Source organism: Prosopis cineraria, unplaced genomic scaffold, assembly GCF_029017545.1.
Source record: "Prosopis cineraria cultivar Desert tree isolate PC_DT_omini unplaced genomic scaffold, ASM2901754v1 PC11, whole genome shotgun sequence".
In the NCBI taxonomy this organism is placed as follows: Eukaryota; Viridiplantae; Streptophyta; class Magnoliopsida; order Fabales; family Fabaceae; genus Prosopis; species Prosopis cineraria.
In genome coordinates, this window is record NW_026555342.1 from 24,733,600 (window position 1) to 24,749,606 (window position 16,007).

General features: G+C 33.6%; 1 protein-coding gene across 1 annotated transcript; it reads right to left on the reverse strand.

Moving 5' to 3' along the window:
* Window positions 1-10,509: 10,509 nt before the first annotated feature.
* On the reverse strand, window positions 10,510-15,300 carry LOC129285354 (G-type lectin S-receptor-like serine/threonine-protein kinase At1g11410). The gene is made up of 6 exons (XM_054920998.1): window positions 13,997-15,300; window positions 12,647-12,778; window positions 12,273-12,418; window positions 11,914-12,124; window positions 11,055-11,202; window positions 10,510-10,964 (listed from the first exon to the last, which is right to left on the reverse strand). Exons 1-5 carry the CDS (start codon window positions 14,811-14,813, stop codon window positions 11,156-11,158), a joined length of 1,353 nt encoding a protein of 450 aa, XP_054776973.1. The 5' UTR covers window positions 14,814-15,300; the 3' UTR covers window positions 10,510-10,964; window positions 11,055-11,155.
* Between the last annotated feature and the right edge of the window lie 707 nt (window positions 15,301-16,007).

The window sequence follows — 16,007 nt, forward strand, 5'->3', positions numbered from 1 at the left end:
CATAGTGTCAGATAGAGATCCTCAATTTACTTTGAGGTTCTAGGGAGTATTGCAGAAGGCAATGGGTATTGAATTGAGGTTTAATACCTCTTAACATCCACAGACCGATGGACAAACTAAGCATACAATACAGACTCTAGAAGACTTGTTATGATCATGTGCCTTTAAGTGGAAAGGCAGTTGGGATAGCATTTACCTTTGGCTGAGTTCGCTTATAATAAGAGCTTTCACTTGAGTATTCAGATGGTACTATATGAGGCATTGTATGAGAGAAGGTGTAAATCACCCTTGTGTTAGGTTGAGTTGAGTGAAAGAAGTGTGTAATTGGTCTTCATATAGTAGATCAGACTACTAAGAAGATAAGTTGATAAGCGATGTCAGCTGTTAGAGTTTATAGTAGGAAATCATGTATTTCACCGAGTTTCTCCTTTGACTGGCATTAGTAGATCTATAAGGGACCATATCATATTCTAAGTAGATTATCATATTCTAAGTAGAGTAGGTCCTGTAGCATATAGAATCGCTTTACCTCTTCCTCTATCCAGAATACACGATGTGTTATAATTGAAAAAGTATCAATCGAATCCATCATATGTGATTGAGTTAGAAAAAATAAAATTTCTGGAGAATTTAACTTACCGAACTAAATCGAAACGGATAGTGGATATCAAAGAGAAGCAATTACATAATAAGACTATCTAATTAGTTAAAGTGTTTTGGCGAGGAATGGCTCCTGGTGATGCGATGTGGGAGACAAAGGAAAGTATGAGGAAGCAATACCCTTACTTGTTCCTATAAGGTGAGTTTAGGATTTTGTTTGAATTTCAGGGAAAAAAAATTCCTCTAAAGGAGGGGAGAATTGTAACATCTTGAATTTCAATCCCAGGAACTAGTTACTAATCAGGGGTAAATTAGTAATTAATGGATTGATTGTGGTTTAGGTGTTGAGTTGATGCTTTATGTTGTTTGGGCATTACATTAATAAGATTGAAGGGTAGAAAGACAATCCATGGCATAATGCACGAGTACAAGTGAGATTGAACTCACTGTGCCATGTGCCACAACGCACCGTCTAGGAATTACTTAAAACTGATGTGATCAACTTGTAAAATTAGAAGTGAGATGCTAGAAATGCATTTGGAGGGGTGGAGGAGTTTAGCTCTGTTAGGGCAAGCGATATCTGAAGCTTGGGAGTCCACTTTAATTAATAACTCACTAGGTAAGTATCATGCAAACCCAAGCTTCAATTCTATTCCTTTTTAATTGAATTTCATCAGTTGAGAAATCAAATCATGAGATTCTAAGGTGTTGTAATATAAAAGAAAGGGTTAAAACTGGATATCAAATATAGAACTAAGGTTTTGTGACTAATATGGAGTTGAATGGTTGAGCTTTAAGCATTTAAGCTCAAAATGGCCTAAAAATTAGGTTAATAGTAAGAATTTAGGTGAATGAGTAGATTAGGAAGTTGTTGTGCTTGTTTAGATAATCTATAGGGCTAATGACTATAAATAATGGATAAGTGGATTGAAAAGGGTTCAATTGAATTGTTTTATGTGTTAAGGTATTCGGTTTAGCTGAATTAATGCCTATGAAATGTGTTAGAAATTGACTTAGGGGCACTGTGTTATATAGATTGAGCACCTGTGAAGTTGCTCGTGAGAATCTATGCCCTTAGGAGTTTAGTGTGGCTAGTAACCCTTAGTAGCAAGGGTTAAAGGTAACCCTTAGTGTGAAATTGTTTGCAAGTATTTTGATATAATTACGTGTATTATATTGTGAACTAATAGAATAGCAACATTGTGAAAGTATATGCATACGAGTGTGTGAGTATTCATTGAAATAAATTTGAAGTGGCACGTGTACTGACATGCTACTTTATCTCTTATTTATGATTTTTCTTACTAACAGGTAATTCGGGTTATCTTCGAGTTATTGAGATGTATGTCTTACTCTATTACTTTTGAACATAAGTGAAGAGAGCACAAGAAGGTCGGGAAAGGAAGTGAGGAAAGAGTAGCCTCAATTGGTAGTGGTATAACTATCATTTAAATGAAATGAATGTATAAAGTTATTTATAGAGTTAAGTTACTAACTAAGATGCATATATGTATGTAAATATGAGGAAGTGAATTGTGTTGTGAAACATGCTTATATATATGTATATGATGTTGCATTATGACAAGGGTGCCCCAGTAAAGGGTACGTGGGTAAGCTTAAATGCGAATCAAGAAAGTATATGTTGTGTTGTAACTTGTTCTACTGGTGTATATATGTGTTGATATGTATTAAATCTGAAATGAATGTGATTTGTATTGTTATGTGAGAACTTAACATAAAAGATGAGAACTTGATACAAATGTTGAGGCAGAGCCCCATTTGGAAGAGTAAAGTACATTTGTGATTCTCGACCATATGGTGAGGCGGAGCCCTATATGTAAGAGTCAGAGGATTAAAAGTGGAACAATTCTAGTTATATGTGAATATGTGTTGTATAAATTTTTTTCTCATATAAGACCACAATTGTGTAATGTGGCATTGAGAGGTCAAGATGGGCTATTAATGTGATATATGTGTATATGATGCTAATCAGGTATATGTGGTCCTTTGGGACTTGGTTTAAGGCCTGAAGTGGTCTAATGAGACAATGAACGAGAATTGAGCACTTAGGGTGTACGTTTTTGAAAGAAAAAGTGACATTTTACACCCAAGTGTGCAATTTTAGATCGGACTGTGAGATTGAGTCTAAACTTATTCCATTAGCTAGTATACATTGTAAGCTTCATGTGGGTATTTGAATCACTCTAATTGGACATTGGATTTAAAAACGGTGTACACCAAAAGTTTATCATTTTTACTGTCAAATGACAGGAGAAATTTCAGATAGGTGCACCGTAGCGCATGGCATCTCACGCCATGATGCATGACATAGAGAAATCAGGTGTGTGGCTCTGTGCCACATTCCGTGGTGCATGTATTGCACGCCGTGGCGTCTAACCCTTTTTTATGGTTGAGAAATTATTGTATTTTGAGTCTTTTGATTGTGTTTGTGCTTCCACTAATCCTTTTATTTGAATATATGTTTGAAGAAGTCAAGATCCCATGATTTGAAAAAAAAATAAAGGGCTATTAATCTGATTTTGATTAATTGATTGTGTGATGTAATGGTAAAGCCCGGATATAGTTGGGGCTTTATATGAGACATACGTTCCAGTAACTCAGAGGTATTCCCAATTATTGTTAGTAAGCAAAATTATAAACAAGCGATAAAGTAGCATGTGTATCAATAAAACAATGACATATGCATATACAAGAATTCATTCTCATCAATCTCGTTATACTCATGCAACGTATTCCTGGTTCCCCTTGGTAGAGTAATATCTACACTTGAACTAGGATTTATAGTCACAAGGAACAGGGCCCACCATACCATTGCTTAGACTAGGTAATCCTCTTCGCGTATGGATAGTCTCCTAGGTCCATTATAGTAGAGTTAAACTTGACGCTTTGGATTATCAGGACTTCCTAGCCTTATACAGAGTAGGACTGTGACCCCCTACCCTAATCTAGGGTAACCTTGTGGATCATTCAATATCTTAGGTTCATCGTGGTGAAGTTAAGCTCTATACTCTAGATCATCAAGATTCTTCTCCTAAGTCTGTCTTGGTAGAGTCAAGCTCTACATTCTAGATCATCAAGGCTTCCTGGACCTCCTTACGGTAGGGCTGCATCCCCCTACCATAATCCATGGTATATCTTGTGGATGTGATGCATGTCAATGCACGTGCCACCTCAAATTCATTTCAATCAATACTCACATATCCGCATGCATATACTTTCACACTGCTACTACTCTATTGATTCATAACACAATGCATGTAGTTATATCAAAATACTCGCAAACAATTTCACAACCAAACAAGTAAAAGGGTTACTCTAGTTACCTTTAACCCTTGCCACTAAGGGTTACTAATCACACTGAGCTCCTACGGGTGTAGATTCCTATGAGTAACCTCACGGGTGCTTAATCTACATAATACAGTACCCCTATAGGCTACTCAAACAATCATAATAATCTCCTAACACATCAACCATATTTTTACCATTTAACCTAACTTTTAGGCCATTTTAAGTATAAATCCTTAAAGCTCAACCATTCAACTCCATACTAGTCATAAAATCTTAGTTTTGTATTCAATATTCCATTTTAAACCTTTTTTTTAGATTAGAACACCTTATAATCTTGAGATTCGATTTCTCAACTGATGAAATTTAATAAAAAAGGGGTAGAATTGAAGCTTGGGATTGTGCTATACTTACCCAGAAAGTTATTAATTAAAGTGGACTCCCAAGCTCCAAATATCGCTTGTGCTAGCAGAGCTGAATGTCTCCACCCCTCTAGATGAGTTTTTCACACTACCTCTTCTAATTCCACGAGCTAATCACGTTAGCTTTAAATGATCCTTGGATGATGAGCCATGGCACACATAGCTTCCATCGTGGTACGTGGCACAGTGAGAAAACTCTCACTTGTGCTCACGCGTTTTGCCTTGGATTGTCTTTCTGCCCTTTAATCTTATCAATACAACATCCAAACAACATAAAACACCAACTCAACACCTAAACCACAATCCATGTACTAATTACTAATTTACCCCTGATTAGTAACTAGTTTCAGGGATTGAAATTTAAGATATTACAAGTTACCTCAACCTTTTGCCACAAAAAAGGGTTACTTGTAGGAGAATAATTACTCTTCTAGCCTCCACCAAACAGTTCAAACAACAATTAATCTACAAGATTAAATGTTAGACTTAAATTTTCAATCCTAATAATCACACTTTTAGGCTATAGTTAATTATAGATCTAAATAATTCTTCCATATTGGCTATAGTGCTTTCTACACAACCCTTGAACCTAGATTATCTATCTGATAAAGAAATCTTGAAAGCTCATCTTAGATCTCGAGTTCATTCTCTCCGAGGAATATTTGTATCTTTTTTATGATTCCAAAGGGGGAGAAAATACTAGAGATAGTTAGTAGGCTTAAGGGGAGTTCTAGTAGAACTTCATAGTTTATAGGGAGATTTGTATTCATTGATAATTTGTACTGACACTTGTTGTATTCTATCATTTATCAATGAAATATTTTGTTCTATTCATTCATGTCTCTGTAATCTTTAAATTTCAATTTTATTATTCTACACTTATAATTCTTTAAACTCCCATATTTGATTAAGGGGAGCATTGTATTGAATAAAATTAAGTACCTTGATCTTAAGGTTTCGTCATCATCAAAAAAGGGAGAGAATGTTGGATCATATATTTTGATGATTACAAAACTAAGAGAAGTGGTGTTTACTATGTTTACAGATACATAAAGAAGTATAGATGAAGATAAAATCTCAAAAGTATCAATAATCAAGAGAAGATGAAGATTTATAGGATAAGTTATTCAATTCTCATTCAATATGAAAACTTTAAGAGCTTAATCATATCTTATTATCCTTGAAATGAATGCATAATTCTTAACTTATAAGTCTCATTTTGTGCATCTTAGAATTCATCTTAGTATATTCAAGCTTGTAAGTTATGTCATTTTAGCTTAAGTTGGATCATAAAATTTGAGCTTTTCATTGTCTGATGATTCACTCGTGATTCAGCATGGTCCCACGCGTGATTTGTCATCTTAGGCATATTGACTGACGTTTCACACTTGAATTAGAAGTAAGCCACGTCTGATTTATCACTTGTGTTTGTGTAATGCCTTGACATAGCTTATGTGCTCCAATTTATGTAAGCTACCCTTGAGTATGCACACTTGAATTGTCACCTTGTGTTCCCTTGCATAATGTGAAGTGCCATTTCATGTTTGAATGAGAAGGCATCCATGTGTGATTTGTCACTAAGTCTCTTGAACACATTTTGTCCAAGTAAGTCTTAAATCATTTCAAGCTTGGTTCATATTGAAAAATTATGTGATTTGTTACTCTTCATTCTAAGTCTTTCCAATCATGCAATTCTTGCTTAAAAGCACATTAGTTCCATACATGATTTGTCTTCTAGAATGGCTTAGTTTTATAACTAGCCATTTCACGCATGTGTAATAAAGTATTTTACACGTGATCTGTCTTGCTAAATGGACTGGGTTTTAGAATCAGCCATTCCACGTGTGATATAAGGTTAGTCTCGCACGTGATTAGTCACACAGAATCAAGCTTGGCATTTGGCTAGTTAATTCAAGCGTGAGAAGCTGAGGGTCGCACGCTTGTTTTGTCACACAAAATGATTTGCATTTTTATATCCTCCAAAACATGCATGAGTAACCCTAGTATTCATGCTTGAATTGTCACATATGCATGTCTGGAGCTTGGATAGCTCCATTCCACACATGAAACATCTATTGCATATAAGAAATGTTACTAATGGCTAGAAATATTGTTCCAACAGTCTATCAACTACTAAAGCCATATATGTGATACAATTCAAGTTTAGAATAAGAATTTTTGATCCCAGAGTGAACTATTCATCTTTTGAGAATTCTAAAAGATTTTAATTGTGCATTAAAGTTTAGAATTCATTTATGATTCTTGATAAAGTTTGTTAAAAAAACTCTCACAAGTTTCTAAACTTTCAATTGTAATTTGTCTACTCTTTAAGAGAGTTTTTTTGTGAAAGTTTTATTCTTTAGCTAAAATCTTAAAAAGGTATTTTTCAAGTAATTTGTAACAACTTGCTGGTTGTAGCAATGTTTAATTTTGAATCAAGACAAGTAAAGTCTTGGGAGTTGTACTGTGGTAGCAAGCACCCATTGAAACTTGTAAGTTTAGTTAAAAATCTCAAGTGTGATATTGAGGACTAGACGTAGGCTATGGGTTAGGCTAAACCAAGATAAATTACTTATGTCAAATCTCTTCATTTTGTGCACCAATCTTCTTCACTTCTAATTTCTCTAGAAAAATTAAGTATCACTCAATTTACCATCTTTTGGGTGCCATCCTATCCAACAACTACTTGTTCTCACAGTTGTCTTTTTTTTTTTTACTTAGCCTTGCATGGCATGCAAAATAGTCTTACAAGAATAAGAAAAAGATCAAGAATCTAACTGAACAAAACAAAAGAAAATAAAATAACAAAATAAATGCTTAAGCAAAAACTATTAAAGGTCCGTTAATGCTAATCACCAATTGCCTTAATTCCTTGAAAATGGCACCAAAAACTTGATGCCCACAAAAATTAAAAGACACCACAAGTATACAAGTTGCACTTGAAGCTAGTGGCAAATCAAAGTCAATCCCTTAGAGAATTAATTAAAATGGCAAGTAGGCGTTAAATTTTCAAATTCATTCACGTTAAGCTAATAAAACTTGAGATTGATTTTGGAACAATTAAAATGAAAATATTAAAAATGATCAATTAAAATAACTTTCAATTCACAAACAAGCTAAAGTTAATGAAGAGAAGAGTGTTCTAGAGTTCTAATCTTCTATTTGCTTCCTAACCCTCTCATTTCAGCATTAACTATTTTCTAAATTAATCCAAAGTATCTTCCAACTACTAAGGACCTTAATTAATTCAATTAAAGCAAAATATTATTTTAATTAATTAATTGCATTAGAAACCTTAACCTATGAGGACTACCTAATATTATCTTCCATTTTATGTTAGTTGGCGATGCTAGCATTTTCTATAAGCATCTTGCTAGCTAGATGTATCATGGCGCGTCAAAAGCTAACCAAACTGTTATTAGCATCTAACATTTTGAACTCAATCCCCCTAATTAAAATTGAGCATGCATGGAACAAGAATGAAATTTCAAAATTTTTCTCTTTCAATTATACTATTCAATTATCCATTTTCATTTCTTATATTCATGTTCTTGTCCTCGATGCACAAATCTTTATTTGTATCAAACATAGAATTTAGTAAATAAGTTACTTTTGAAAAGTAATATTGTTTGCCATGTATCAACTTCAATCAATGCTTAGCAATAATATAAATTATAGGGAAAATCAAGAAATTGTCATTTATAAAACAATTGTTATAAAATATAATTTGCAAGAATGTTTATACAGTTTATAGAATAACAATATTAAACTTAAATAAAGAAATTTCTTAAATATTTTTTTAGAACTTATTTGAAACGCTACCCACTCACCTAAGTTTTCAAAAATCTTATAGTTAGATTCCCTCAATTTTTGTTTACTTCAATGATGCCCCAAATTAATTTAATTAACATGTAAACCAACACATTTTATGTCATTATGATTTCCCTTCTTAATATAAACAAGAGAAATTAACATTCAAGCTCTTTACATATTCTTTAAATTTCTTATTAACTCCTTAAATTCTCATTAAACCCTTCAACAACTACTATCAAGTAGTCAACAATACTATGTAACATTCAATCACAACCATCGTTTACTTTAGTATAATCTACCTTAGATATTTTAGGCTTCCAATTTAATAACTTAAATAACTGTTTACTCATGTTCCTTCAAAACTAATTAATGTTAAAAAAAATTAAACAACTTACGTTCTACCAAATGCTTCTCTTATATGTTTCAAGCTTAGAATCACATTACATACAGATGCAAACAATCACACATATTTCACTAAACTTTTATATAAAAATTAACCACTTTAATTCAACCAAATTGCTCTTTTAAATATTTTAACATCCCCTTATATGTATCCTAATTGACCTTTAAATAAATATTTCAACCAATAACTTAAGCCACTACTTACATATTTTATTTTGAGTTATATTATGCCAATTTAATAACATTCTTTCCATTAATATCTTCTTTCAAACATGTCCACAAACACTTAAGGCATTCTCCAATAATTAAGTTATGAAACAAACACACCCAATAAATTTCCACAACTCTCAACATTTAATTCCATAATTATATTTTAGCTCAACATCACCATAAAACAATTTCCAGCATCAACCAAAACATCACCTTAATCCTAACTAAAATAGCACAACAACCATAAGGAACAGGGGCTGCATCGGTCGGCTGGAGAAAGGAGGGAATGATTCGGTGGTGCTGTATAATCCAAAAAGGAAGGAAAGATAACAGCATCTCACCTCAACAAAGCTCAGTGGCAACAAATATAAATCAGCCACTCACCTGCGTCGAAGAAGGAGAAGATAAGAGCTCCAATCCGTATATGCACCTCCGTCGGCCACAAAACAGAGCAAAAACGAGGAAGATATTCAACCTCTCCACTTTCTGATCACGTTGGCAGCTGGAGGAAGATGGAGGGAGCAACATTTAAGACACCCAAACTCTCTAATCACCCACACACACCACGCTAGATCCAAAGAGTAAAAGAGACAGAGCAAAGATGGCCAACGCAGGTGCGGACGGAGGTGCAACGGCAAGTGACGCTGCTGGTGACAATGGAGGATTTCAACTACTCTCACATGCAGACGCGAAGAAGAAGAGGCAACTCCTAGCCTCCTCCAAGTCGTCGAGCGCGTCAAACAGAGGAGAACGGAGGTTTGCCGAGCTGCTACGGAGGAGAACGGAGTGGTCGCTTTGCCGTGAGGCGGCCATGAAATTGCAGATGATGAGGCTCAGCGAAGGAACATGATCGAGAAGAGAGGGAAAGCTGAAGAATTGGTGCAGAAAGGGGAAAAAAATGTGTCTCGCTTGTTCTGTGAAGTTCTAATGGCGGTGAGGGAAAAAAAATGAAAGGAATGCTGTGTTACACGCAGAGTTAAAATCTGATTCAAGAAGCTTTTGGAAAAATCACAAGAGCACGAGAAAATCACAAAAAGGGCACAAAACTATTACGAAAAAGATAACAAAATTTTTCTATAATTTAAAATCAAACTCTTGCTTGAAAAAATTTGAACTTTAAATTCTCAAAAAAGTTTCTTGCTTAAATTTCTCTAAACTATTAATTTCTACTTGCTATAAAATTTATTTAAATAAAATATTTATTGAAAGAAAATTTTATTCAATTTAAAGTTTAAAATCATTACACCATGACATTTAGCATATAGTAAGTAAAGTTGAAATGAAAGGCTATGCATATAACCAATAAATGTTTGTCCAATTGATAATAATTTGACTTATTACCTATAAAATTATGGGATCAAATTTCATTATCAATATAAGAATCTTGGTGGTGCTCTTTGAGCTTGGATTTAATTAATGCCCCAAAAATTTTTAACTTTTGTAGGATCGGTGTTAATATAACAGAGCATAGAAAGATCACTTGGGAAAATCAAAAGGAGAAAAGTGAAGACAATTTTAACTTATACAACATCATAACCCCTATTAATATATATTAATAAAAATACACATATACGAGTTTAAAACATCAATGAAACAATTGATCAACACACACAAGAATCTTCAGATGTTATTGCATATATAAATCCAAAACAAAATGTTACTAATAGATAAAATCTAATTTGCAAATGAAATAATTAATTACCAATAATTCCATCCAGGCTTAATTATACATGATTTAGCAAATTTTACACGCATCTTTACTTCATGAATTAATAATAGTAAAAGATATATGCTTCATTATCATTCACAGGCGTTGAAAAGTCTCATTAGAAGCACTCACTTCGAAAGTGGCAACACCATATAAGAACATGCAAGTACCATATATGTTCTAAGAACTTGACATCAACAAGCTTCAATCGCAGTTGTGCTCATTCCATTTATTGAATAAACTTCTTGACCAATTGATGGATTTGAATGATCACAAGTAGTTCTCTTGACAACAAAAGCTGGTTGTTTAGGGGGAGGAAGAGCTGAGTCATTGTCCAACATGGAAACAACTTCTAACATAGTTGGCCTATCTGATGCATGTTCTTGTACGCATAACAGTCCGATCTGGATGCATTTTAGAAATTCATGTTCATGGCATGGCTCATTATTTAATGATGGATCTACAATCTTCATAGCTCTTCTTTCTCTCCAAAGATCCCAAATCTGAATAAATCGTAGGCATTAGATAATTAATTAGACTATTGAGGAGAAAGCTTGAATTCATAGTGGTTGGTCCTTATAATTGATACTTACATGTCCAACCAAAGTAGAAGGGATGTCATCATAATGACCACTATTCTTTCTGCTTGTAACAATCTCAAGAAGTAAAACCCCAAAGCTATATACATTTGACTTTATTGAAAACAATCCTTCCATTGCATATTCAGGTGACATGTAACCACTGTAAATAAAGATTTTCAAAAGTTATAAATGGACACCCAGTCATTTCAACTCAAAATATTTAAATATAATTGTTAACTTAAAATATGTAGTTTAATGTATTGATATTTCTAGCATATTAACCTATATATCTAAGTCAGTAGAGATGCTATTTTATTACAAATAATGGATTTGCAAGTAACAAAATATACACTACATAGATATAGATATTGATATTGATGATGTCAAAAGTATTTACATCTACTTAATTGAACAACTTGATTGTTTAATTTTTTACCATTTTTATGTGTGGTTGTGAAAATTGGGAATCCATGTAATATAATGCTCAGACACTTTAGTCATGTGTTGCAATGTCGAGTACTTACTAGGTTCTAACAACACGGTTTGTACTTGCTTCAATTTGGTCTCCACTAAATATTCTAGCCATGCCAAAATTTGTAATTTTTGGGTTCAACGTAGATTCTAGCAAGACATTGCTAGCCATTTGATCTCTATGAATTATTCATAATCTTGAATTTTAATGAAGGTATAAGATTCCTCTTACAATTCCACAAATGATATTGATTCGTTTTCTCCAGTTTAACTGTAATTTTTTTGCATCATCTGAACAATAATTTTATAATATTAGAAGTGAGAATACTTGATCAATTTGTCTCTTTAAAATCATGAAAATTTCATTATAACTTGTGAACAAAATGAAAAGAAGACATACCGAAAATGAAAGAGTCTAAGCTTTTGTTTGGTAAATATTCATAGATCAACATCTTCTCTTCTCCTTGGATGCAACATCCTAAGATCCTGACAGGATTTCTATGTTGGAGCTTTGCAATCAGAACGATCTCATTTTTGAACTCTTCAACACCTTGTCCAGAATACTTTAACAACCTCTTCACTGCTATTGTTGTTCCACAACCAAGTAGACCCTGAAGCCAAATTCATAATCAATTTGTGAATGTATATACTCAACATTTGTTGAGAAAAAAAATTACCGTTAGGAAAAAACCCCCCACTATATCATCCGTTTTGCTCTATTAACTTACAATATTTCAGGCTAGTTACTAAGAATGGTACCTTATGAACAGAACCAAAACCCCCTTGCCCAAGCTTGTTAGCATCCGAGAAATTGTTTGTTGCTTCAACTATGTCACTCAGATCAAATAAAGGTAAATCTTCACTGTTTTCTCCATCAAGCAAATGTTCCTTAATTCTTGTTTGTGCTGCATGATAAACAACGACAGGGATGAATTGTAATACAATATAACAATCACAATCCACAAGAATAAATTTTTTTAAAAAAAGCAAAGGATTATAAACGGCCTTTTGACATAGATTGTAATGAAAATAAGAATATGGTACTTTGAGTAATAAAGTTTATTTGCAGGGCGATTGCATTGAATTTATATAGAACTTCATTTTGTGAAAATTTTGATAGAAATTTATCTTACCTTGTTCCTTGTTCTTTGCCAAACAAAACACAAGAGAGATGACCATGAACATTGTTAGGCAGGGAGAAACAACTATAAGTGTCACAATCCCCCTCTTGCCAAGTAAGCCATAAGGCCTTTTTTCATATTTAGCTGCAGAGATATTAATATGTCAACGCAGAATTCACCAAAAAATATGCCTCCAAAGTAAAGAATTTTTATGCGGGCACATTTGTTTTGATCCACTTTACTTTTCAATTAAAGAATCTATCTGTGATATAAAAATTTAATGTCATGCTATTTATTCATTATAATCAATCTGAAAATTTAGGTAATGCAAGAGACATGTTAATTAATGTATATTCATGTATTTTTGCATGAAGTCAATAATCCAAGTAGGCTAAGTTTATTTGGATCGAGCTTAAAATATTTAAATATATTAAAATACTCATATATAGCCAAGCCCAACCTTAAGGCATTAGGCTTTCGGGCTTATTCAAGATAATCCGAATACTCAAATTATTAAATATTATTTTATTTTTTCTTTTTCAGTCATTTAAATTTTTATCTTGAAAAATTAATATTTTACATTTTTATCTAATTTTAATTTTATTTTATTTTGATAAAAAAAAGTTTAGGTAAGTTGAATCCCGAGAGCTCACTGATAACTCCCTATTTTTTTGTTATAATTGACATATTTTTTGTTATATTTTAGGAGTCATTAATGGAAAAGAGAAGCATTATGGATTCATTGTAATATTTTTTAGGAAATTATTTAAAATGATGAAAATTGAAGTAAATATTTCACCCATATTTATTAATTGTTGATAGGTGGGGCATGAAGAAAATTACAACAAGAAAGAGAAAGGAAACAAGGAAAAGGTGTTTTCGATTCCAAGACACAAAAGCAAAAATACCTGCACATTGTCAGAATTTTCTTTAGAATTGCTCACTAGCATCAGGGCATGCTTCCATACTCAAATTGTACTTTAGAGGTACTTACAAATAACCCACCAACAAAATCCTCGTATTGGTAGTGAGATTTGATCTCATGAAGTTGTAAGCTAAATTCTTATAAACTAGATCAACCTTTGTTAGTAATTTTAATTTTATCTTTTAAAAACAAAAAAGAATTTGGATATTTGGGCTAAGTCCATTTAAGTTTGAGCTTGATTTAGATTTCTTCGAGGCTTATTTGGTGGGCCCAAATAAACTTGAAGTAAAGAAAATTTTTTAAATTTGCAAACCCAATTCTAAGATTTTTTGACCTTATCCAAATTGACGTGTAAGATTTGACCTAAATTACTAGCTTTATTTTTACGTTCAAAAATTACATCTTCAAGTATTATGAGATAGAGAATATATATGTACCTAGTTCAGTCGCATCCACACGTACGTACAATTCTTGTCCCACATTGTTGAATGTCCTGATATCTTCCATATCAGCATACCATGTTATGCACCCACTTTGCTTGACCTCGTTGGCACTTGTGTAAGCTACACACGAACAATCCCTTAGGCACTTCTCTTCACACCCTTCCAAGCTCAAGCTCTTACTCTTATCCGCACGTGCCTTTGACGTATCTGGAACCTTCACAGGTGCTAACTTCACAAACCCCTCGCCGTTTTGACACGTGGACACATTCTTCTTCCTCACACACCCACCCGATCCGTTCCCATCAGACCACTCTCGCGAGTTCCTGGGTTCAAATCCTGGCAAACATACACACTCGAATGTGCTGTTTTTATTATTATACACATCACAGATGCTGTTTGATCCACACTTTCTGTAGTTGTCACAGTCATCTGTTGGACCAGACCAAATTTCAAGCCATCTTTGCTCTTTAGCTTGCCAAATTGTTCGTGAAAAGTGACCAGTGTTGTCCATCACCATTCTGAAGAACACTGAAGGGTCTAGGACACTAACTGTTATGGAAACTTGATTAGCATCATCAACATAACTAATGTTGAACACAAAATTGGGTGTCATATGTGGTATCCCACTCCATCTTTGACCCGTCCAAGATCCCCATCGCCAAAATGGAGCTCCGTTTTCATATGTGAACAGTTGAGGATAGCCTGGTGGGTCGATGCTGAAGCTCATGTTCCCAATACTAGGATCATCATGGGATCTCCATGATGTAATGACCCTATTGAAACCAGTTTTTCGATCAAACCCAATTTTCATAAATGGAAGAATTGTGCCACTGCCATAATCGAAACTCTGCCATAGAACTTTCTGATTCTTTCCTCCATTTCAAGTAAAACTAGATTTCCTGTGTCGAGAAGCTGAGCAAAGGTGTCATTATTGTGAGTTTTGATCAAAACATCGGAAGACCAAAGAGGGTTGTTGAGTTTTGAATTAATGTTGTTGAGAACAAGAACCATGTTTCAATGGTTATTGATAGACAAAACTCCAGAAGTATCATTCAGAGGATTTTCTCTATTGGCTACCCACACAACGGTGTATTTAGAGAGTTTGTTAAACCATATTCCAACATATCGGTTTCTAGAATTGTTGCTGGGGCTGAAGAATCCCATGGCAAAGGTTGCTCCATCAGAAAGCAAAACGTCGCCATCTTTGAGGGGTTGGCTTGGGGTATTCTATGAAGAGTGTGACTATAAGAATGAAAGCGGGAGAGAAGAAACAACAGACTCGTGATTTGTACGAACGCTCGAACAGAAGACACCTTCATGATGTTATGTTGTTGGACTATTTTTTTGATATAATCAACATAGATGAGGTTCTAAAGATATATATGTAATGCGTGAGAGAACAATACAGATGAGGCCACGTGACCAACTTGCGTAGCCTGTTAGTTAGTTGGATGAAAAGAAGATAGATATTTTTTGTTCCTGACAGTTGAGGTCTTTATGACCCTTAATTTTAACAAAGTGGTCGAGCAAGTGGCAGATAGAATGTGATAGAGACACACAACTAGAAAACGTGTAGACTGGTTTACTTTATAGTCTTCGTGGTCTATCTTTTTAAGTGATTATGTTGAGGTTTCATGAAACTTTCGCAAAAAATCCTTGCATTGTTTAGGCCAAAATAAAAAATATAAATAAACTTTCAAAGGCTAATTTATTAGAATATATATATATATATAGTGACTATAAGGAGATTTTACTAGCATTGAGAATCCTTATTCATATAATAAAGGAGAGAAACAACAGGTGAAGTTATTGAATTTTATTTTATGGTTATCTATTATGAGTCTTTTATCATGCCCCACACACACACACATGTTATCACATTATATTATTATCCTTATTTAATTTTCTTTTAAATATACTCAATTAGTCGACCAATACCTAGTATGTAGAGGTGTGCGTGAATATGAATTCGGTTAATTATGAGTTAATTAAATTGAATAACTTG

Coding starts and splice junctions, on each gene's coding strand:
- LOC129285354 (XM_054920998.1), bottom strand. CDS start 14,813: ATGAAAATTGGGTTTGATCGAAAAACTGGTTTCAATAGGGTCATTACA. Junction 12,779..13,996: donor TGTGGATGCGACTGAACTAG/GTACATATATAT, acceptor ATATCTCTGCAG/CTAAATATGAAAAAAGGCCT. Junction 12,125..12,272: donor GTTTTGGTTCTGTTCATAAG/GTACCATTCTTA, acceptor ATTTGGCTTCAG/GGTCTACTTGGTTGTGGAAC.